Source organism: Hyla sarda, chromosome 6 (genome assembly GCF_029499605.1).
Source record: "Hyla sarda isolate aHylSar1 chromosome 6, aHylSar1.hap1, whole genome shotgun sequence".
Lineage (NCBI taxonomy): Eukaryota > Metazoa > Chordata > Amphibia > Anura > Hylidae > Hyla > Hyla sarda.
The window spans coordinates 152,556,377-152,580,641 of NC_079194.1; the positions used below are offsets into that span (position 1 = coordinate 152,556,377).

Here is a 24,265-nt window from a genome sequence, read left to right on the forward strand (position 1 = left end):
GAGCAGCAGAGAGCTGAAAGTGCTTGGCATTACCATCCTGACAAGAGGATAACTTGACCTGATCAGATGACTGGTGTCGGCTTCTTACTCATTTGTTCAGGGAATGTACGGTTTGCTTCATGCTTTATACACTCTGTGTCCTGCCCTATAACATTTCTGTAATACAGATATTAATAGTACAACCACTCTTAATCTGGAGAGAAGGCAAGACCAGGCAGAGCTTCAAGTCACCTAGAAAACTAGTAGTAGAACTCTTTATCGTAGAGCGCCTCTATCCAGAATAGTTCTTTTTCCTTCTATTGTTGATATGTAACTGATATGGTGACCCCTCGACCTACGATGGCCCCGACATACGATAATTTGAACATGCGATGGCCTCTCAGAGGCCATCGCATGTTGAAGGCAGCATCAACATACGATGCTTTTTTATGTCGGGGCCATCGCATAAATGGCTATCTGGCAGTGCTGACTGTTTAGCTGCCACCGGATAGCCGTTTACGGTGCCCTGTGTGGTCCGCTGACAATCACTTACCTGTCCTCGGGGCTCCGGCGCGTCCTCTTCGGGATCCCCTGCATCGTTGGCGCTCTCCATCGACATCATCATGTCATCCAATAGGAGCGGCGTGTGTAGCGACATGATGGCGGCGACTCAGCGTGCGGATGCCGGGGAAGCAGAGGCCTTGCCGGAGCGTCGGGGACACCTCGGGGACGCGGCGACAGCGATGGACGGCGACATTCCGGGCAGTGGTGACGAGCGGTGATGGTCCGGAGCGGCGGGGACAGGTGAGTACAACTTCCTCTAACAGTGGTCTTCATCCTGCGGACCTCCAGATGTTGCAAAACTACAACACCCAGCATGCCCGGACAGCCAACGGCTGTCCGGGCATGCTGGGTGTTGTAGTTTTGCAACATCTGGAGGTCCGCAGGTTGTAGACCACTGTCCTATACTTTACATTGCACGGATCCCTCAACATGCAATGGTTTCAACAAACGATGGTCCATTTGGAACAGATTACCATCGTATGTTGAGGGACCACTGTAATACCAGTTTTTGATAATCTGCCACTATGGTTACTGGATTTCGGGAATGGTATTACCTACGTTCTTCAGTATACTCCAGTATCTCCAGATTGTACTACTTATGCCTTTTCTAGGCATTGGATTTCCTCCATTTTTTGGCTGATGTTGTGAATATATTCAGTGACATTTAAATCCTTATTAGTCTACATTTATAATCATATTGGGGGAGATTTATCAAAACCTGTGTACAGGCAAAGTTGCCCAGTTGCCCATAGCAACCAATCAGCTCGCTTCTTTCATTCTTAACAAGGCCTGTGAAAAATGAAAGAAGTGAGCTGATTGGTTGCTATGGGCAACTGGGCAACTTTTCCTGTCCACAGGTTTTGATAAATCTCCCCCATTGTTTTCGAGTAGCCAGAATTCCTCTTTTTCCCAACTGGAGTCTATCCTGTTCATTTTGACCATCCATTCGTGTTAATTTCTATTTCATAGTTGCAATATCCTCGAAATAATTGTAATAGGAAAGCATACAAGATGTTCGGAATCAACTAAACACAATGTTTATATCTCAGAATCATCATTTCCAGGCATACCATGTACAAAATCCTTTGTGGTCGGGTACACTGGTGCACTGTATGTAGGTCAGAGCCATTGTGACCAGAGGGGTGATTGTCTTCTTCCTGTACCTTTTCAGTATATCGTCTTGTCTCCTTGGGAAATTCACTATTTGGTGAAACTCTTTTCACATTGATCCATAGTTCTTCATCTTCTGTTCTTGATAATGCATGACAGTATGGCAGATCATGAAATATTATGGATATTATTCCTGCAATTTATTGTAAATATAAGGAGTCTAATGAGTTAATTGTGTCTTGTTGGACAGATTCATCCTGGGATGCCTTCACTGTAAGAAGCCCATGGAGGGAACAATATTTTTTCCTTCCCTCATTATAATATAATAATAATAATAGCAAGAGATTTTGTGTAATGGCTTGAGCCCCCCTTCCTCTACATTTCAGTGACTCGCCGAGTAATTCCATTTTTAAACCATGAAAAAGGACGCTGATGAAATTCCACTATCAGCGGCAAACCAATATGCAAAATATCTCTCAGCAAATCAAATGGCTATTATGTGCTCATTCCCTTCCCAGCGCATTTGCTTAATGAAGAATAGACAGATCAGTCTGTCGGAGGATGCCTGCGAGAGGTGATAAGTGCCAGCTATCCTAGTGAAGTGAGCAGCATAGACAGGCATTTCTCCCTGCCCCCTCCCCCAATCACCACCCCTAGCCTTGGCGATGTGCTTCTTGTTGGCAGCCTTGGTGGCTGTTAGCCCAGTTTTTGTTAATGGAGAGCGGGCACAAACAGTGGCTGGTGACTCAGGCAACTACAGCCTAATAATGTGTAAGGGAGGGGGGGTGCATTCCTATGTTTAACAAAAAGTGGGGAAATGATGGAGCCAGGCCTCTCCTTACCAATTAGGGCTTTGAAGTTTTGCCAAGGGCATTACAGCAGTAGGCACATAGCCCCCTGGTTTGTTTATATTGTGATTATTGCTGGCTGTGGATACTAGGGATGCTGTGTTTTACATTGCTCTGCTTTGCAAGAGCCCCCACTGAGTTCATTAGCAAGTAATAGCCCCCCCAGTCACTGGTCCTGAGGCTGTGTTCATGTGTTGCTAAACAGTTGCCATTTTGCTGCAGTATTCTGATAACCACAGTAAAACTGCAGAGTATTTGTGCTGATTTGTAAAAATTGCGATGGTACCGCAACATTTAAACACCGCTTCAAGCCTGCAAAGGACAGTTTTTCAGCAAAATGTGTTTAAAATCCAATTCTGATTCCAAGTAATTATAAGCCTATGAACCAGGAATAACTGGTGCAATAAGCACACAAAATGTATGGACACAGCAAAGCACAACAGAGGTCCAGAGTTAAAGAAGGCTTCAGATTTTATTCACACCACAAAATGTACATGTGCAATGTTTCGGCAGAGTGCCTTTATCAAGCATAAAAAGCTTAATAAAGGAACTCTGCCAAAATGTTGCACATATACACTTTGTGGTGCAAATAAAATCTGAAGCCTTCATTAACTTCGGACCTCTGATGTGCTTTTCTGTGACCATACGTTTTGTGAAATTAATTCCGGCGATAGGACGCTGGTGGGTTACCTGCAGGAGCCAGAGGTGGTTTTGTGCTCTCTTTATGGACTTTAGTGCAGTAAGCAGTCACTTTACGGTGTACTATATTGTGGGGGAAAACTTCACGTTCCATTATGAGTAGTGCATTCTCTTAAATGGTGCCCTAGAGTATTTGCAGAGTTTGGTAAACTCTATGACATGGGTAGTGAATCCCTTACGTTTACTGTATCTGTACAGGGTCCTTACTTTGGGCTAGTCTGTATTTTTACTTCTATCAGATGGTAAGCTCTTCGGGACTTTGGTTTTTGTACTTCCCTAGTAAAACAAGGGTTCTCGATTAGGTCGCCTCATGCTGGGTTGTAGTATTCCAGCTTAGTATGTCAAGATGGTTAAGACAGCAGATGGCAGCGTGAAAAGGGAATGGGATGAAATTTGGGTCAGATATCAACATTTTCCCATTTTAATCTTTTTTTTTTTTTTTTTAAATGTCTGCCAGAAGACTAAATTCATTGCATTGATCTTGGGCCTGAACGGCAGGCGTTTGATCTCAGATTGTTATCAGGAGAGAATTTAAAGTTAGCTGAAAAGATCCTTTGTTCCCTAACCGGGGCTCTTCCATTAGCCTCTGAGGGCACTTTTCATGCACGCTGTTTTATTGGCAGGAATCTAGACTGGGTGTGAAAATATTGCTTTTAGAAAATGTTAATTAACCCCTCATTGGCTCAAATTACTGTGTGCTCTATCGAGAGCTTGTCTTATTTTAGATATAGAGTTAAGACTAGAGTTAATCCTACAGTGCAGGATTGGGCATCTTGATGTTATGAGATTGCGATAGAATTGGACTGTGTATTAAAAGGTGATGCCAATGTTTTGTTTGGTGGGTTCATGTTATCTAAAGTGGATAGTAAAGCTAGTTCTTTTCTGCCCTCAGAAAGGCTCATTTGGCACTTATGGAAAAATCCAGCCAAATTGGATCCAAATTGGATTTTGTCAATACTTAATTGTCATGTATCCCTACACATAAGTCTAGCATATTTAAAGAGGAAATTGTCCCCCAAATGAAGGCGCTGGTCCAGCAGATTGGATATATGTACTTTATTGCAATGCGTTTTGGGCCCGAACCGTGGTCTTCATCAGGCCTTATGCTTGATGAAGACTCCGGTTCGGGGCCAAAACGTGTTGCAATAAAGTATATATATCCAATCTGCGGGACCAGCACCTTCATTTGGGGGATAATTTCCTCTTTAACCTTTCTGCAATTTTACCGGACTGACTGACGTCACCCCCAGGAGTTCCCCCAGGCGGCTCACCTGCACTTTCATTTCTACATGCTGCTGTTAGGTGTTGCGCTCTTAGCACAACACCTAAGGGTAAGGACCCTGCATTATTTTCTATATCTTCCTCACCCAAGCGATCTTCACTAGGAGTGTTATTGTTTTTTTTTTTTTCTCTTCTATCTCCTAAGTCTAGGATAATACATACTTTATTTGCCAAGCTTCATCCATGGTGCTTAAGGGAACTTAGGTATAGTTGTGTATTTGGTTGTAGGCAGACCTTATCAAATGTCTATGGTTCCATAGCAGCTTGTTTTGATCCATGGACAGCTGTCCTATTATTTTGATTTTTTATTACCCCATCATTGTGAACTATAGTACCTGTAACAGTGCAGCATTTGTGAGATGTTCTCTTACTAGTACCATGCACAGAGGTAATGGTGTGCTCTACAGGAATCTTCCTAATTCATGTCCTGTACCTCCTGCTAGCTTTTTTTTTTCATCACCACCAAGTGCCAGTACATCTTCACTCCCTGGCAAGGAAGGCAGACCACGTGACCAGGCAGTCAAGGGTTAACTTTATCAGACACCCAGGAGCCGTGCAGCCGTGAACGAGGAAATTAGCTTAACGATGTTACATTTACAAGGGGAGAAAAGCGATTTGTTAGCTGCTGATTGTTTCTCCGCATTATCAGTGCAGACTTTAATTGTGCTGGAACTGAAATTAGCAGAATTAGAAAAATTGCCTGTGCAGGGTCTGGCAGTGGCTTTCTCCACGCTCATTGTTGTGCGCTATGTATAGATTATGGAGCCTTTGTTCTCTCTGCGTAAATATACATGCCTGCAGTCAGGGAGCCTCTGAGGTCTGAACACTGTGCCGCTCTCTATCTTGTCCCCAAAACCCATGCTGAGAACAGCTTCAACTTCTGTCACTGCCATGCACGCCTGTCTCCACATAGTATTTAGGTCATGACCTAGGCTTTGATTAACCGTAAAACCAATAGATCATTGTCATGGAATGGAGACGAGAGCAAGGATCTCCAACCTGCGGCCCATAGAATCCAATGTATGTAAAGAGTATGATAAATGTCAATGTAAATAAATAAATAAATAATGTGGAATCCATTTACAGATGGATAGATATACTGGTGACCTACACTACAGCTCTGTACAGTATGGCCCTTTTACCTACAAACTTAAAAAAAAAAATATTTTAGTTTTGTTTTAGGAATCCTAAGGAAATGTCTACAAATTTCATGCAGATATTCTGCCCAAGTAATATATGACTAGTGTCTTATTCCATCCTCATAACTGGTATCTTGTACCATGGCCTAGTACTCGTGTCTTTGTACCCTTGCTGAAAATGATGGGTTCATTTATGGTTCCCTTGCACCAGGAGTTATGTGGCACTGGTTATATTTCACATGCTTGACATCTCTGCTTTCCAGTTGTATGGAAACTGTATTTTCTGGAGGAAAGCTGCCATCTCTGGTATTGTATCATTTTCTTCATTTTTCTGTACAAAGTAATGTTAATGTTCTTAAATATTTTTTTTAGGTTCTCTTGGGGATATGGAAGAGACAGATGAGAACTTAGCAGCAGAGTCTGCTCGCTCTGAAAAAGATGGAACCACCTCAGACCCAGAAGAATCAGCAGATTGTGGCTCTTCCAGTACATCATACAGTGATGGTGCAGAAGGTGAGTCAGGACACATGGTCATGTTGTGTGATCTGGGGTGGCTGTGCTGTTCATACATTGTGACATAAGTCCATTATAGCATAATATACATACAGCCTCCTCTCTAATTTAACCTCTTGCCGCAAATGGACATTCATTAACATCCATCTGCGGCTCCCGAGTTATGATGCGCACTCAGCAGGTGAGCGCACATAATACCCGTTGGGTCCTGGTTGCTATAGGCAACCAGGACCCGTGGCTAATGCCAGACATAGCCGATCGGGCTGATGTCCGGCATTAGCCCTTTCGACGCGGCGATCAAACTTCATCGCCAAGTCTAAAACGAAAGTAAACATTGCCAGTTAGCTCGGTGGTTGAAATTGCAGCGCCCCGAACAGCTTGAAGGACAGTGGGAGGATCCCTACCTGCCTCCTCGCTGTCCGATCGAATGACTACTCCATGCCTGAGATCCAGGCCGGAGCAATCAAGCGGCGATAACACTGATCAATGCCATGCTATTGCATGGCAGTGATCAGTGTAGGCAATCAGTGTGTGCAATGTTATAGTCCTCTATGAGGGCTATAACATTGAAAATAAAGTGTTAATAAATGTAAATTTAACATATGTGGTATCGCTGCATGCATAAATGTCCGAACTATAAAAATATATCATTAATTAAACCGCTCGGTCAATGGCGTACACGTAAAAAAAAAAAATCCAAAGTCCAAAATAGCATATTTTTGGTTACTTTTTATACCATACAAAGTGATCAAAAAGTCAGATCAAAACAAAAAAGGTAGCGATGGAAACTTCAGATCGAGGCGCAAAAAATGAGTCCTCATACTGCCCCTTATACAGAAAAATTTAAAAGTTATAGGGGTCAGAAGAGGACATTTTTCAACATATAAATTTTGGTACATGTAGTTATAATTTTATTTTTTTTGTAATAAAATTCAATAAAACCTTTATAAATTAGGTATCCTTGCGATCGAATGGACCTACAGAATAAATTTAAGGTGCAATTTATACCGAAAACTGCATTACGTAGAAACGAAAGCCGCTAAAAATTACAAAATGGCTTTTTTTTTTCTTCAATTTTCCCCACAAATATTTTTTCATTTTGCTTTCGCCGTAGATTTTGTAGTGAAATTATTAATGGTATTACAAAGTAAAATTGTTGGCGCAAAGGACAATATGGATTTTTAGGTGGATAATTGAAAGTGTTTATGATTTTTAGAAGGTGAGGAGGAAAAAGAAAAAAAGTGCAAAGATGAAAAATCGCCGAAGAGGGAAGGGGTTAAAGTTGCAGAGAATGTATTCAACCTTTTATGTAAAAAAAATGTATAAATAAAAATTGTTGACTTTTGGGCAGGATTGAGACTTTATTGCTTCTTACTAAATTAAACATCCATTGTTTCCTATGTAATGTTCCTATTACGACCTATTATCATTACTACCAGGAGAGCGATGCAGCCCGGTGCTGCAGTCATTAGACCAAGAGATGGAAGAACCAGACCCAATGCCAAACCTGTGTGAACTTGCTGAGGAACCTTCCCCTTCATGTATCTCAGGTAACTATAGTCTATTGCAAACTTATGAGAATAGACCTAACACAGATATACATATTTTTAGTTTAAGGTTTTAATCAAGAGTAAAGCAGCTCCACTTGAGCGGATTCCAATAATAGGAATGCACACAGTGTCGGGCCCCTGGCCTCCGAGACCTTAACATATCAAGCAATGAATAGAGAAAACCGCAGTACCCCAATATGTTTAATGCACATGAAGAAGCTACGTGAAGCGCTTTATTATCACCAAATAGTGTAACAACATTTCAGCAATGCTATACTGCTTTTGTCAAATGCCAGTACTTACAAAATGTTGATATACTATTTTGTGATTTAAAAAAAAAAAAAAAAAAGAAGCTCCTTGTAACTTTCTCTGCATTAAAGATATGGTGGTGCTGCATTTTTCTCTATTCATCACTTTTATAGTTTTTTGGTTTGTTATTTTATATACAGAATTCAGGGAGAACAAGCTTACAGCAAGTGTTTCTGTCAGTTTGTTCTCCTTGAGGAAGCCACATTGGTGAAATACGTTGGAGTGTGACAGTTCCTAATTTTAGACTGCAGTTCCTGGGTCTCTGTAGTTCATACCATACACTGATTAAGCATTGGGGGGTTGCTATACAGGTGACTGTTGTGGTGCACAACAGTTTCACGGACATATAAAGAGCATCTATTATGCTGGGTGCACATCACGTTTTCCCCATACGGGAGCGCATACGGCAGGGGAGAGCTAAAATCTTGCGCTCCCGTATGCCTTTCTATGCGCTCCCATATGTATTTCAATGAGCCGGCCGGAGTGAAACGTTCGGTACGATCGGCTCATTTTTTGCGCCGTATGCGCTTTTTCCCCAGACCTAAAACTGTGGTCAACCATGGTTTGAGGTCCGGTTGTAAAAGCGCATATGGCGCAAAAATGAGCCGACCGGACCGAACGTTTCACTCCGGCCGGCTCATTGAAATTAATTACATACGGGAGCGCAAGGTTTTATCTCTCCCCTGCCGTATGCGCTCCCGTATGGGGAAAACGTGATGTGAACCCAGCCTAATAGATGCTCTTTATATGTCTGTGAAACTGTTGTGCACCACAACAGTCACCTGTATAGCAACCCCAATGCTTAATCAGTGTATGGTACAAACTACAGAGACCCAGGAACTGCAGTCTAAAATTAGGAACGGTCACACTCCAACGTATTTCACCAATAACACTGTGGCTTTCTCAAGGAGAACAAACTGACAGCAACACTTGCGAAGGCATACGGGAGCGCAAGGTTTTAGCTCCCCCCTGTCGTATGCGCTCTCGTATGGGAGAAAACGTAGTGTGAACCCAGCCTTAGCCTTTATTAGGGCACAAACATGTGTAACTCTACTTTAGACTAAAGTCACCAATATCTAAGTGATATAATAACAAATTGAGAATGTAATCGGGTTATTAAGCCGCGTGTTATTGAGCTGCAGTGAATTGAAGTTGTGTCACTAACAGGACCTCTGAAACTGAAAATCTCAGACCATAGGGACTGTGTTTTTTTTAGTCCCCTTATTACTCACCTATATTATTATTTAGTGGATACTAAAAGATATGTTTTAATTTTACACATGATATGAGAAGGATCCATTAACCCTTACTAGGTTATCTCTTGTTCGGTTAGGTGATATTTGCACATAGCAATGCTAGGATCTCGCCAAGAATATTTTAGCTGGAATAATAAGGGCATATGTGTTTTAAAGGTGGCCATACACATTAGATCAACGTCGGCTGAACCCGACAATTTCACTTGACTAGAATGCCTGTGTATGAGATTGCCCTGTCTCTCCCCCACCTGCTGATGTCGGGGGAAAGAAGAATTGGCTGAATGAGTGTTGTATGGCCACTACTAGAGATGAGCGAACTTACAGTAAATTCGATTCGTCACGAACTTCTCGGCTTTTCTTGCATAAATTAGTTCAGCTTACCGGTGCTCCGGTGGGCTGGAAAAGGTGGATAAAGTCCTAGGAGACTCTTTCCTAGGAATGTATCCACCTTTTCCAGCCCACCGGAGCACCTGAAGGCTGAACTAATTTACGCAGGAAAAGTCATCAACTGCCGAGCCGAGAAGTTCGTGATGAATCAAATTTACTGTAAGTTCGCTCATCTCTAGCCACTACCTTTCAGGAGATCCCTGCTTCTGCACAATGGCATCCCCGTGGCCTTCCTGATACAAACAGCTATGTCCTTCTATGAACAAAAAAAAAAAAGTTTTCCAAGGCCTATCCGTTATCACTACAGTAGCTGACTCTAATGCTGTGTTTCCTCCAGTTGTTGCAAAAGTACAACCCCCAGCATGCCTGGACAGCCTTTGTCACTGTCACTTTGTGCCCAGCGCTTCTGGATTTGGTGATGTAATGTCATACGGCCACTCATCCAATCAGTGACTGAGGCAGAACATCGCATCACCAAGCCCAAATGCATCGAACACCAGGAACTGGAGTTCTGTGATTCTGGTAGTGTCATGGGAGTGAGCTAATAATGACAAAACTTAGTAAGTGCCTTTTACTAGGGGCACACTCAGGCTTAGTGCAGCAAAAGCTGTAGAAAAGGACCTGCATGCTGGGAGTTGTAGTTTTGCAACAGCTGGCGGGACACTGGTTGGGAAACGCTCTAGGGCAGTGGTCTTCAACCTACGGACCTCCAGATGTTGCAAAACTACAACTCCCAGCATGCCCGGACAGCCAACGGCTGTCCGGGCATGCTGGGAGTTGTAGTTTTGCAACATCTGGAGGCCCGCAGGTTGAAGACCACTGCTCTAGGGAATAGTGAGGAAAAGACACCATGTTCCTATACCAGCAAAATAACTCTGCATATAAATTCAAGAGCCCTAGCAGAATCCCCTCCTATCTTTCTTAGATTCCGGTTGAGGTCACTGGATAATATAACTGATCCTGTGATATCGATGGATAATTGACGCACCCAAGTAGTTCCATATAACACATGCTCTGACCAATTCTCTGAAAATCTCACAATGACTTGGCAGGTGCTGATAACAATATAATGAACTAGAACTCCTGTTCTCTGCTACTGAGTAGAGATGAGCGAACTTACAGTAAATTTGATTCGTCACGAACTTCTCGGCTCGGCGGTTGCTGACTTTTCCTGCATAAATTAGTTCAGCTTTCCGGTGCTCCGGTGGGCTGGAAATGGTGGATACAGTCCTAGGAAAGAGTCTCCTAGGACTGTATCCACCTTTTCCAGCCCACGGGAGCACCGGAAAGCTGAACTAATTTATGCAGGATAAGTCATCAACTGCCGAGCCGAGAAGTTCGTGACAAATCGAATTTACTGTAAGTTCGCTCATCTCTTCTACTGAGCTCAGCATTGTACTGATCTGCTGATGGAGGTCTCATTACAGATGTAGGATTGCTGAAGAAGCATTGATGATCATAAACTTTAAAAATATATATATATATATTCTCTTCTTCAGTTTACATTGGTTTTCTCCTGACAAGAACTCTGGTCCAAATATTCTGTAAGGGCACATGGACGACATATAGTCGGGGGTCCACAGTCTTATGGCTCTCTTTCTTCAATCGCTCAGTAAGAGCAGCTCTAAATCTGGAAGATCTGCCTGCTATCAGCTATTTGCTACGTAAAAGGGGTTGTCTTTTTGAGTAAAGGTCATACACAACCCTATACTGGATATTTGTTTCCTACCTCTGATGACCCTATAGTCCTTTCTGACCTTCCTGATTCATGAATAGAATAACAATGAAGAATGGCACACAGGTAGAACATGGGGTAAGGTGTTGAGGAACATAACTTAGTCTACCAATGCCGGTAAGTAGACAGCTCTCACCTCCCACTGGACACAGGTGTGCACGGCCTCGCGGAAGCGCAACCGCCCAATACAGCAAACAAAGTAGAACGTCCAGCACTCGATGTCCGTTGCAATAATGTTTATTGGCATAAAAGCAGATACATGAACAGGACAGAGCGTAAGCCTACGCGTTTCAGGTAACAAGACCCTTAATCATACCAATGCAAAAATTTACGCCATTCAGGGTCTGTGATTGACAACCCCTTTGGTTATGATTCCCATCAGTGAATGTCACAGCGGTCAGTTCATACAGTAGCGGGAATCAGTGCTCTATATATTTTTATGAACGTTCTATTCTTATGGTAAACTGGTACACTGGGCATCCATGCAGTATAATGGTTACTGCGGTAAAACTTCCATGCTTAACATTTCCACTATGAACATTTTTTAACAACCGAATTCTAGTCCCATTTGCTTTCCTGTGCCTTAAATTTTAGTATAATAGGAATTCTAATTGATCAAGTGTCAGACTAAAGTCATCTTCATTGTCGTAGCTTTGCTTGAGATCATATGGAGCTGAACGTACCTGCAGTCTGTTAGAACTTTAGTACAATGAATGAGATGCTTTCCCTAAAAGTCCATTCTTAAATCCTTTCGATCAGTGAAAAAGCTTAAAAATTGTTAGTAACGAAGTCCCTTTATGACCTACATGGACCATTCAGTGGGAGTGCAGCTGCTGATCCCTGGAAAATGTGTTGGGGTGCGGTCGTAATTCCCAATCGATCTGATGGTAATCGTGCTCCCGGGCGGCTATTAATAATTCTGACGTCAGCTTTTATGGGCATTATCGATCTCAACTGTTGTGGTTATCATTGCGGGACAATATGCAAACATGCACTTTGTGCAGTAATCAGCAGGACTGTCATATGCAGATAGGCTTATCCTGCCATCTAGAACTGCTGTTAATGGGGAGAAATATTATCAGCACAGTTGCTAGGAATAGGCCGAGCGAGAAGCCCAGGCTCTGCTCCTTGTTAACCTTTGGCATGCCGTGTAGCGTGATGGGAAGGTTGGAAGCAGATTGTATTGGGATGCCTAATATTTACAGCACCCTACATTTATTTATAATTAGTATTATTAATCATGATTAAACATAATTCTATACTGTATCTATCTATCATCATCTGGTTCTATTCATGACCAATGTTCGTGAAGTCACATTTAGCTGTAGCAAAGTGATAATTTAACTTCTATAATCCATTAGAATTATTTATTACGGAGTCCTACAGATTAATAGCAACAACACACCCCTAAATGAGGGTTGACCACGCTAGATCTCCACTTTTATGAAATTGTCATCTTCTATGTTCCAGAAGTGCTTGTGAATATACTTTGATTGTATAGACCCCAATGTAATTCATGCAAACACTACTCTTTATATGGAGCTTCTGTCATTATCAGATTTGGCTGATACCTGGAAATTAATAATCTTAATAGGCTTGTTTTATAATCAAAATTATCCTAAAAGGTTCAAGCATTTTCATTCTTATGTTTCCAGTAGTTTATGTTATATGGAATGTTTTTTAATTGGTATTTCTGGGTTTTCCGTGCGAATCACATTGTTGCTTGCAGTTTTCAGTTTTGTTGAAGCATTAACACAGGTAAAACTGCCCAAAACAAGTATCATGCACTTAATTTTTACAACTAGTATTATTACAGCCGTAAAATGAAACAACATGTGAACTGTCAGGTGTTTTCCCATTCAACTCAATGCAGTTCAGTGTGGGAACAACATGGACATTCTACACCTCTGAATAAACTCCAATAAACTACCTGTAAACATAGCCATACTTTCTTCTCTATATTCTGTCCTCTTCTTCTGGGTTGGTCAAATGACCTAGTACCAGATTCTGTATTATTTTTCTTTATAATGGAAACATTAACCTGGCGTGAATGGGGTTTGATTATATAAGAGCTGGATGATAAATAAATTATATAAATACCACTAATTCTTGTAAAATTGCTCCTGCAGTAAATGAATATCTTTTTGTGTTTTTTTCCTTTCCTGGGTGCAGCAGTCCAATCTCCAGAGGGTGAAGAGAGTCTAAACTTCAAAGCATCAGAGTCCTTGTCCAGCATGGAAAACATTGAGGAACCTCTGAGGTGGAACGGTCCAGGTTTGTGTCACTATGGTTTTTAACCAGTTCCTGGTTAAAGGGTCTTATTATGGTACTATTTAGAAAATTCAGCAGTTAAAGGGGTACTCCGGTGGAAAAACAATTTTTTTTTCTTTTTTAAATCAACTGGTGCCAGAAAGTTTAACATATTTGTAAATTACTTCTATTAAAAAATCTTAATCCTTCCAGTACTTATTAGCTGCTGAATGCTACAGAGGAAATTCCTTTCTTTTTGGAACACTGATGACATCACGAGCACAGTGCTCTCTGCTGACATCTCTGTCCATTTTAGCAACCGTGCATAGCAGATGTATGCTAAGGGCAGCATGGTGGCTTAGTGGTTAGCACTGCTGCCTTGCAGTGCTGGGGCCTTGGGTTCAAATCCCACTAAGGACAACAATAAATAAATACTTATTATTATTATTATTATTATAATAACGTCAGCAGAGAGCAGTGTGTTCGTGATGTCATGAGAGAGCATTCCAAAAAGAAAATAATAAATACAGGAAGGATTAAGATTTTACAAATATGTTTAACTTTCTGGCACCAGTTGATTTAAAAATGAAAAAAAAAAAATGTTTTTCCACCGGAGTACCCCTTTAAAGGGCTTCTCTAATACAGTTACCTTGCTGGTGAGGACAGAGTTGTTTCCAGTCTTTGAGGTGGGAATCTGTGTGTGCTGTAAAAATAGACCTTATTATTTGTCCATATACTGTTATACTTTTTTTTTCCTACAGGGGGCACAGGAGGGAAAATTAGCCATAAACAACACAAAAGTTGAGGGAAGGGGGCTACATGGAGATCACGTTTGCACAAAGAGTGGGACCGCACTGTCCCACCTTGGACCCCATATCTTGACGCTTTACACAAATAGAGGGGCATTTATCAAATCTGTACTTTCTTGCTAAAAAGTTGTGGCAGTTGTGCAACAAATTTATCAAATGGCGCACAGACTTTGCTGAATGATCACAGGACTGTTCTACCTTATATGTCGCAGAGAGTGGCGGCCATGTGACAATTATGTTAAATGTCGCACGGTCCTTAATACAGTTGTCTCATAGAGTTCTATAGGGCAGGGTCGAATTGCCCTGTGATAACTTCGAAATCTGGCCCCTGAGACTTTTCACAAAAAGTCTCACGTGATAAATTAGTGACCACTGCACAAAGTGATCTAAATAGGAACCCTTCATTGTTAGGAAATTTAAACAGCGTAAATGAAATGTTGCAGAAAAAGTAATACAGGGCCAGCCGGCAACTTTTCCTGTGCCAAATTGACATAAAAGTAGGGTCTAAACAGATTGATAAATTCCCCTCATAGTCACCACTGTAACTGAAGACTCTACTTGCCATTAAAAGAAACATACAGGTTGTAAATGCTTTTTTCAGTTTTGTGGGCTTTTTTCTCACAATTTTCAACATCTCTGCTTGCTGAATGAAAGCATTCCTGTTTTCATTCAAATATGTATTCTACAGTTGTATTTAGTCTAGACTAGTGGTGTTCAACCTGCGGACGTCCAGATGTTGCAAAACTACAACTCCCAGCATGCCCGAACAGCCGTTGGCTGTCCGGGCATGCTGGGAGTTGTAGTTTTGCAACATCTGGAGGTCCGCAGGTTGGAGACCACTGGTCTAGACAATCCTGTGCTAAACCACCTGGACTGTAGTGTTATATATATTGTACCTGCACTGATACATTTCAACAAGTAGACCATAAGGGGGATCTAGTCAGCGAAACCTTTCTCTGTGAGGTAGATACAAGTGTAACAAACCTCAGCTGTGAGAATATTTTGGGTCTGGTCCATTTTCACTGACCGCAGCAGTGAGCTTGACAATAGTGAAGAACTGAAAATGTATGTATGCTGGAAATTCTCCAAAATTGACATTCTGAGATAATACTGCTTAATTTACACCAAATCGGAGTCTCCCTTTGTGCCTCCGGATTGGTCTGCTTAGACATATGGCCTCGCACACCCTTTCTGTGGTACAAACAACTGACCGTGTGGGGATTCTGGTAGCGGGACTGTCCGTGCTGTGACGGAGCTGCACTGGAATGCTCTGGAACTCTGCAAGATAACATAAACAGGAAGTGGAATGTCAGATAGGAAATAGGTGGCACGTACGCAGTGAGATGAAGCCCTGAGACTTTGTCATCATAGGTAGGAGTAGTCACTCATAGAAAACAACTGGGCAGGATAAGGATTACAGTGGTCCCTCAGCATATGATATTAATTGGTTCCAGGAGAACCATCATATGTTGAAACCATCATATGTCGAGTACATATGTCTATGTAAAAATGGTAATTGGTTCTGGGGCCTCGGAACCATTGTATGTTGAATACATATCTCTATGGGAAACTGCCAATTGGTTCTGGGATGACCATTGTATGTGGAGTGTATGGGGAGTGTTTAACAAACCAGGGTGCCTCCAGCTGTTGCACAACTACAACTCCCAGGATGCATGTACAACCATTGACTGTCTGGGCATGCTGGGAGTTATAGTTTTGCAACAGCTGGAGGCACACTGATAGGGAAACATTGATGTATGGGGTGTATAGTGTGTATATGTATTGTATGTGATGTGTGACATCGCATACAGTACTGTACAGTTCTTTAAATACCTTCAGGGGGGACAGAATGTCCTCCATTACGATCCTGCCGACTACAGCTCTATAGGAAAGGAAGGGGAGGGCAGCCAGCAGCTCATTGGATGCCTGCAGCAAGATGCTGCAGGCTATTGGCTATGGCTGCACTGGGGGGGCGGGGCTTACACAGAGCTCACAGTGGAAGCCTGTATGAGTTAGCAGGACAGCATGTGAGTAACAGGAGGCAGAACGGGGCACAGGGGGCACATTAAACAACTATCTGTCAGTTGCTGAAGTTATCAGCGCTGTCAGATAGCTGTTTGTACGATGGACCTGACACACAGCAGCATCGTATGTCGATGCTGCCTTCAACATACAATGGGCTCTGAGAGGCCATCATATGTTGAAATGATCATATGTCGGGGCCATCGTAAGTCGGGGGGTCACTGTATAAGGTTTCAGTTATGACCGCTACTGAAGTCACATTACCATGCCTACACTAATCATATATTTTAGATAGAAAGAAGTTCATTTTCCACAATTTGTTTTGGGTCTGATTTGTTAAAAACTGCCTCCAGATTCAATGTAGACTAATTCGAAATGTTCCCAGTTGCGGAAGATCCATGTTTTTTTTTTTACATTTATCCTATAGATGGTTGGGTTCCCAGCAGTACGGTATGAAACGTGATTGACAAGGCAAGAGATGTGTGGCTGTGTAGGGCTAGTATTGGCGGAAGCAACAGTACTGTATGGAACATGATGGATAAGGCAGATGTGTAGCTGTGGGTCAATGGGTAAGATTTATCAAAACCTGTGCAGAGGAAAAGTTGCCCAGTTGCCCATAGCAACCAATCAGCTTGCTTCTTTCATTTTTAACAAGGCCTCTGCAAAATGAAAGAAGCGATCTGATTGGTTGCTCTGGGCAACTGGGCAACTTTTCCTTTGCGCAGGTTTTGATAAATCTCCCCCAATATCCTTATAGCGATACCCAAATTTATATAGCACACACTCATGTGCTGCATTTATTAAGATTCCTGCACCTCTAGATTCAGCTAATATCATGGCAGCACGATTTTACTTATGACTGTAATGTGAAAGTTCTTCCCTATTAACGCATCCCTCAAAATGCATAAACTAGGACAGAAATGCATAAACTAAGAAAGCAAATAATTTTTGAGAAAATCACTCTTTATAGATTATTAAACATCCATAACCTTGCTGAGCTAGGTGCTTTACACTCATTTCACAAAAAAAATTACTCAAAATTCTTTTTATGGAAAAAGTATGGTAAATAGATTTTCATCATCAGTGCAAGAGCCTCACGGAAAGAAAGTCAAATAGCAAGTAATAAAGCTGCCGAAAAATGTCATTGGCTTTAAATTTGCATTAAGGGTAAAAATCGAGACCACACCCCTTTAAAAAATGGAGAGCAAAGTGTGCTTGAAAGCTTTTAGAAATGTAGTGTAAATGTTTTGCTCCAAAATCACACACAAAAAAAAAAATGTGATTCCTTTTGAATATGTCCCTCATTGAGTGGTTGTGATAGTTTGAATGAACAGATAACCTATCGTGTAACCCTTGCCTCGTAATTGATCTGATTGGCCGGGTTACATGCAGAACCCCTCTGCACCCGACCCATGACTAAACTGACACATGCAAAGTTCAGGAGATTAGCTAATCACCTGACTTGATTGATTGCTGATCAGAGATGCTGTTTGGTAGATTTCCACTGGTGCTTTCAGTGTTAACGTATCCAGCTCCGATTCTGGAATGTATCACAGGAATGCACACCCTGGTAAGCATTAGAAGTCAAGACCTTCTTCCACATTATCGATCTCCTGTTGCTGGGTAAATCTACAATAGCCTTGGCACAGAATGCCTGTTTATAAAGTGTCCCTCTAAAATCAATAGGCTGTTCCTCCAGAATGGAGCCTATTTTGTAGGGCCCCTCCACTGTAGTGAATAGACAATGGTCCCGGTCCGGAAAACCCATTGATTTCCACAAAACCTGTGTAAACCAAACAACCCTTTTAAAGACCTTCCCCATTGGTTGGCATCCTACTCTTATAAACAACAAAAGTTGGGGGGCTCACACTCCTCATCCAGTGGTCCCCACTGCTAAGACGCGCGCTCCCCAGCACTGGATATACAATGACGCCGCCTGTCTCCACTCACCGCTGGTTTGCTACAACCTTCCTGACCGCATTATCTATCTGTCGGCCGGACGCAAGTTTGTGCCACTCCGGGTACATATTGAGACTGTCACGCGGATACCTCCTTCGGGCTGGCTGCATAGCCATGCCAGTCTGCAGGAGTGAGGTCCGTCATGGAATTGTGCCATCATTTCCCGGAGGTCTTCATGTGTATAGCGATGCGGTGAGTGGTGCAGAGCACCAAACTATGTTATAAACTAAAAAGCTATATCCACAACTATATTGTACTGGGTACAGGCTCTATTACCACCAATTTTACAAATGCGAAGAGTACCTATATCGGACACAGCAATACAATTTTTTTTTATTTTTCATTTTCTTTTCATGTGCAATAACTTATAGTAAAGTCCATAGCAAGGGCCCTGCTTGGACACATATTTATATATCTATATTAATGAATATTGATTATTTTACATACAACTAGTCTATCTATATATATTTTTATATATATTTCTAGAGGTCTGTTACTATATAACTCTTGACCATAACAGATATAGTTATTGTGTTTATGCCATGAAGTCAACAGTACAGTTAATGGTTCTGCTATGGTCGCTCCATTGGATGTTGCACATTTCATGGACTCAAGCCATACCAGGTGATTGATGAATGCATTGTTCTTATACTTTCTCAACTGAGTCTAGACATGAAAGGGATATTCCAGGATTTTTTTTTTTATTTGACTATGCTACAGGGGCAGTAAATTTAGTGTAGTTCATAATATAGTGTATCTACCTGTGTGTGACGGTTTTCTCACAATTCTTCTGTGATTTTCACCCCAATATTTATTTTTAACAGCATACAAAATGACTGTTGTCTCAGATTTTTGCCAGGTTGCAATGCGGCAGAGACCTGACTCACTAGTCAGCTGATGACAGGGAGCCTGTCTGCTTCAATGGGTGGAGCGATCGCTTGGTGGGAGAGAGAGATCAATCTGCAACTAATGCAACAGCTGTAGGCACCCTGATTGAAAAACACAGGTCTTTGTTTCAATGGGTGGGGTGGCTGATGTGTAGGAGGGAGGAAAATGGAATTATGGGATTTGTAGGCAAAAAATTAAAGTAAAAAAGGAAATACCAGTTCACAAAAATCTAGCCACAGTGTTATGATGGACTCACAACATATCCATTTAGCCCCAAGACAAGCGCAGATCCTTCCTAAGCATGTCCATTACTGCCTGCCAGGTACGTACTAAAATCACCTTATGGTGGAAAACCCCTTTACACACTTTGTTGAGTGCATCGATAGGGTGCCAGTGCATTTTTATAGTTGCAATCTACACTTTGAACTGAACTCATCTTATAACCTTGTGTTATTTCCTTAAGGGACCCTAAAACTACATTGTAATATTGAAAGCAGTGCACCCACACAGGTACTTATGTGTCATTTCAAGCTGAGGAGAGGCTAACTATATGACCGGTGAATGCATTCTATTTTTCTCTTTCAACTATTTCGGCCTGTGTGAAGGCAGACTGTAGGAGTTGCGAATACAATCCGTTGTTCCCTGTTATCACAATTTTTGGCTGTGGAGAGGTTGGATGTATGATAAATGAACACAATTTATTGTTCCCTGGCATTGGCCATTAGGCAGGGTAGAATCATAATGTATGATGGTTCAGTGGGATGAACCACCGAACATCTGGGACAATTCCTTACCCTATTGCATAATTTGACATATTTTCTACTGTTACCCTATGCATTGGATATTCATAATGGGGCTCCCAATGAAATGGTTCCCCCATTGCTCCAGCATTTCTCCAACCTGTTTTTCTCCTATTTAATACATCCATTCCATGTAAGAGATCTTTTCTGTTGTGTGCCTTCAGCCTTGCTCTGTTCCAGTAATTGGAGTGTTATTCATTTCTATGTGGTTGGGAGTAGATGGCAGCGCCTGTGATGAAATGGTGATAGGGGACTTTGCTCATACATACCCGACTGATAGGCTTTCTATCTGCTCCTGTGCAGACCATACACTTATCAGGGACCGCACTGGTGAAAAGACCAGAGAAGGAAATGGAGGAGACACTGTATTCCTTTATTTATTTTATCATCCACATCCACTGTACATGCACAGTGAAGCAGCATGTAAATATGTAAACCGAGGAATTACATTCAGCACCAAAACCACATAAAATGCTTATCCCTCCCAGCTTCTGCCACCTACATTCACAGTATACTACCCTATATAGGATGCAGTCTCTCCGCTTATTGGAAAGTCCATGTGCCCCTTACCCCTACGTCATGCATGTAGCTATTATGTTTATGGAGTCTGTAAGAACCATTGTGAAGTAGTGAAATTCTTGTTAGGGACACTTGCCCATAGAGAACACAGGCTGCTGATTCAAAGTGACATGGTGCATATACTGTTATATGAAAATAATAAGTATAAAGTAAATCATGCCAGGCTAGGGGTATAAAATGAAAGATGAAGAATAGAATATTAAAGAGCTAGTAGATGAAGAGTTGTGTCAAATATTAAATATTTATTAGATTACATTAATTACAATAGTTTCATAGTGAGGACCTCGGCAGTGCCCTTGCTTCGGATGACACACAAATAATATTAACCATATATTAAAAAATTAGTAAAATACAATTGGGGCTAATATTGCACTAGAGGGATATATGGGACAGAAGGTGTCAAGCAATAGTCCAGGGGATGACGGTGACCTATCTCTGTGGATGATAGGTAATGAAAGTAATAGTCTTGTAATAGTCACATAGCATACATAACTTTGATAGGGTTAATTCACAGTAGTTTTGGCACTTGGCGGCGCTGTAGGCTTTCAGAAATTAGACCACTTTCCCTGTCTGCGCAGGGTTTGCTTTAAATAGATGCGTGTAATAGGACTGCTCCACTTATTTAATGTATTTGTAGCATTTTTGGCACATTGGGTGGGTGCAATGCAGTATCCTCGGCCTGTGTTTTCTGTTTTATGTAGAGCTCCCAATCCTGCATTTTTTTGTATAAAGTAAATCATACCCACAGTGCACAACAAAATACACAGAAAGCAATTGAGAGGTAGCAAATCACAAATGAAGGAGCAGCTAGATGTATAATGTAGGACAGGATAGCCAAGGACCCCACACATTCCGTCACTCCATGATGACTTCCTCAGGGGTGTTGTCCCCTGAGGAAGTCACCATGGAGTGACGAAACGCGTCATGCGTCACTTATTATTTTCATATAACAGTATATGCACCATGTCACTTTGAATCAGCAGCCATTGTTATATCACAATATTACAGGACAGGATAGTGGGGAGAGGGAGTTCATGGTCCTTTTCCCATGTTGTGCTTTGCTCTGTTTTTGAGCTTTTAATTGTTTTTAACTGCTCTTGTGTTTGTCTAATTCTTTTTTGTAACCGCTATGATATAATAAAGAGATTATATTTGCATATATTTTTTTGGTGGTGTGCACTTTATACAGCAATAGTTTCTCCTCAGTGCCATCATGGCCACCATAGTTATCATCCAGAATCATTGTTAGAGTACCCAGAGTGCTGTCGCAGTCAGTGTCTTTTGAGGTCTGTTACAATATGAAACTATCTAAAACACCATTTTGTTTAAAAAAACAGCCTCAATCTCATTAACTGCCATGCTTTACACTGTAGTTATGCTCCATAGGGCACAGCTAGGTCTGAATTCCACCCCTGTATCATTAGATGCTGTTTATCTGTCCTTTTCCTTTATTATTTGTTTTTGCACAAGGTATGATTATTATCACATAGATATGGCTTTTAGTATTTGTTTATTGCTCCTTTTTTATTTATGTCCCTGTTGCTGCAGTTTCACTGCATATCCCCCCTGACACTATAGGCCATTGATGGCAGCCAGGATTAGTTTACAGGAACCCCTTTGCGGCTCTGTTAGCAGCCTGCCCCCTCCTTTGTCTGCCTGGCGTTTCTGCTAAGGCTCTGGTGAATAATTTAGGCTCAGATTGCTATCTCAGTCCCATAGTATTCTCCATCTCTGGAGCAGCCATGGGATCCCTGCTGTTTGCATTGCACTGCTTGTAAAACATCACTAGGAGCTCACGCGACATCTACTTAGGTGACATTTGTGAGGAGGGAGGCATTCGATACCAGCATCCATTCCAAAAACAGCTCTGAGGCACTTAATCCTTGATAGATTCAGAAGCTGTTTTGCAGTACCTGAGAGGTGTGACTAGGGCACACACAGAGGCGTAAGTCAAAGATCCTGGGCACCATTGCAAAATATATCACAGGGCCCAAACTATGCTTGTTTTACAGTACTGGTCTATTCATATAGGAAAGAGAGAACTTATTGCCCCCTTCAGGCACCTGGGCCACATACAATGACACTCTCTGCAACCCCAAGAAAATGTAATAGAGCAGCAGGAAATGCTAGCAGAATGCTTGGATGTATAGGGAGAGGTATAAGCAGTAGAAAGAGAGAAGTGCTCATGCCACTGTACAGAACACTGGCGAGGCCTCACTTGGAGTATTGTGCGCAATACTGGAGGCCGTATCTCCAAAAGAATATACCGGTAGATATTCTAGAGAGAGTTCAAAGAAGAGCTACTAAATTAGTACATGGATTGCAGGATAAAACTTACCAGGAAAGGTTAAAGGACCTTAACATGTATAGCTTGGAAGAAAGATGAGACAGAGGGGATATGATAGAGACTTTTAAATACATAAAGGGAATCAACATGGTAAAGGAGGAGAGCACATTCAAAAGAAGAAAAACTACCACAAGAGGACATAGTTTTAAATTAGAGGGGAAAAGGTTTAAAAGTAATATCAGGAAGTATTACTTTACTGAGAGAGTAGTGGATGCATGGAATAGCCTTTCCTGCAGAAGTGGTAGCTGTAAACATGCAACAGAGGGACTTGAGGGACCACTGTATGTGTATGTGTATGTATATATATATATATATATATATATATATATATATATATATATATATATATATAAATTATTTTTTTTTTTAATTAAATAGATAAATGCAGCACACCAAGCAGATGAAATTAAAAATGGTTTATAGTTGTATAGAGAAAGGAAAAAACCGCCAACTTACCGTCTTCGTTTTCTTGCTTTATTGCATGAACAAATACTCACATAAAAAAAACATAGGGAAATGGAAGGAGCGGGGGGGGGGTACAAGAGGCAACAAGCTCCATTTCACACTTCAAGAGTGCTTCTTCCGGCCAAATGGCTCCTTCCCTCTCCCTATGTTTTTTATGTGAGTATTTGTTCATGCAATAAAGCAAGAAAATGAAGACAGTGAAGACCATTTTTTTATTGTATCCGCTTGGTGTACTGCTTTTATCCATGTACTATTGTGTTGGACCTGGTAACCTCAGTCCTATGCATGCGTGCACCCCTCTTCATTCTTTTTCTAATTTTTTTTTTCAATTTTATTCTTTTGGGTGCGCTGCTTTTATTTGCACTATATATAGATTACTATTAGATGTCCACTATAAAAAAAAAAAAATTAAGAAATTTTTTTTTGTTACTCTGCATCCTACTTCTGACACAGACCAGGTTCAGCTGTGGCCGCCCACTCAGAGCACCTCCACAATGTCAGGTCTAGTGTTCCAAGGCTTTTTGATACATGCTGGGAATGAAGGCTAGAGGATAATGTCTGATCCTATACAAAACCTACTGTAGCACAACTATAAAGACTATAGCAATAGAAGTATGAATACATTAGAGAAGACTCTAAAACAGTGGTCTTCAACCTACGGACCTCCAGATGTTGCAAAACTACAACTCCCGGCATGCCCGGACAGCCGTTGGCTGTCCGGGCATGCTGGGAGTTGTAGTTTTGCAACATCTGGAGGTCCGCAGGTTGAAGACCAC

The 24,265-nt window shown here is 41.5% G+C and overlaps 1 protein-coding gene across 4 annotated transcripts in view; it reads left to right on the forward strand.

The window, feature by feature from the left end:
* The window catches only part of ZFPM1 (zinc finger protein, FOG family member 1), a 128,149-nt gene that overhangs the window by 72,177 nt on the left and 31,707 nt on the right, over positions 1 to 24,265 (forward strand). For 3 of the 4 annotated variants that reach the window (XM_056525572.1, XM_056525574.1, XM_056525575.1), the window contains exons 2-4: positions 5,993 to 6,133; positions 7,573 to 7,683; positions 13,543 to 13,644. In XM_056525572.1, the coding sequence (XP_056381547.1) occupies positions 5,993 to 6,133; positions 7,573 to 7,683; positions 13,543 to 13,644 (354 nt within the window). Of the gene's footprint in view, positions 1 to 5,404; positions 5,502 to 5,992; positions 6,134 to 7,572; positions 7,684 to 13,542; positions 13,645 to 24,265 lie in introns of those variants that run through there. The other variant, XM_056525576.1, reaches the window with a different exon arrangement.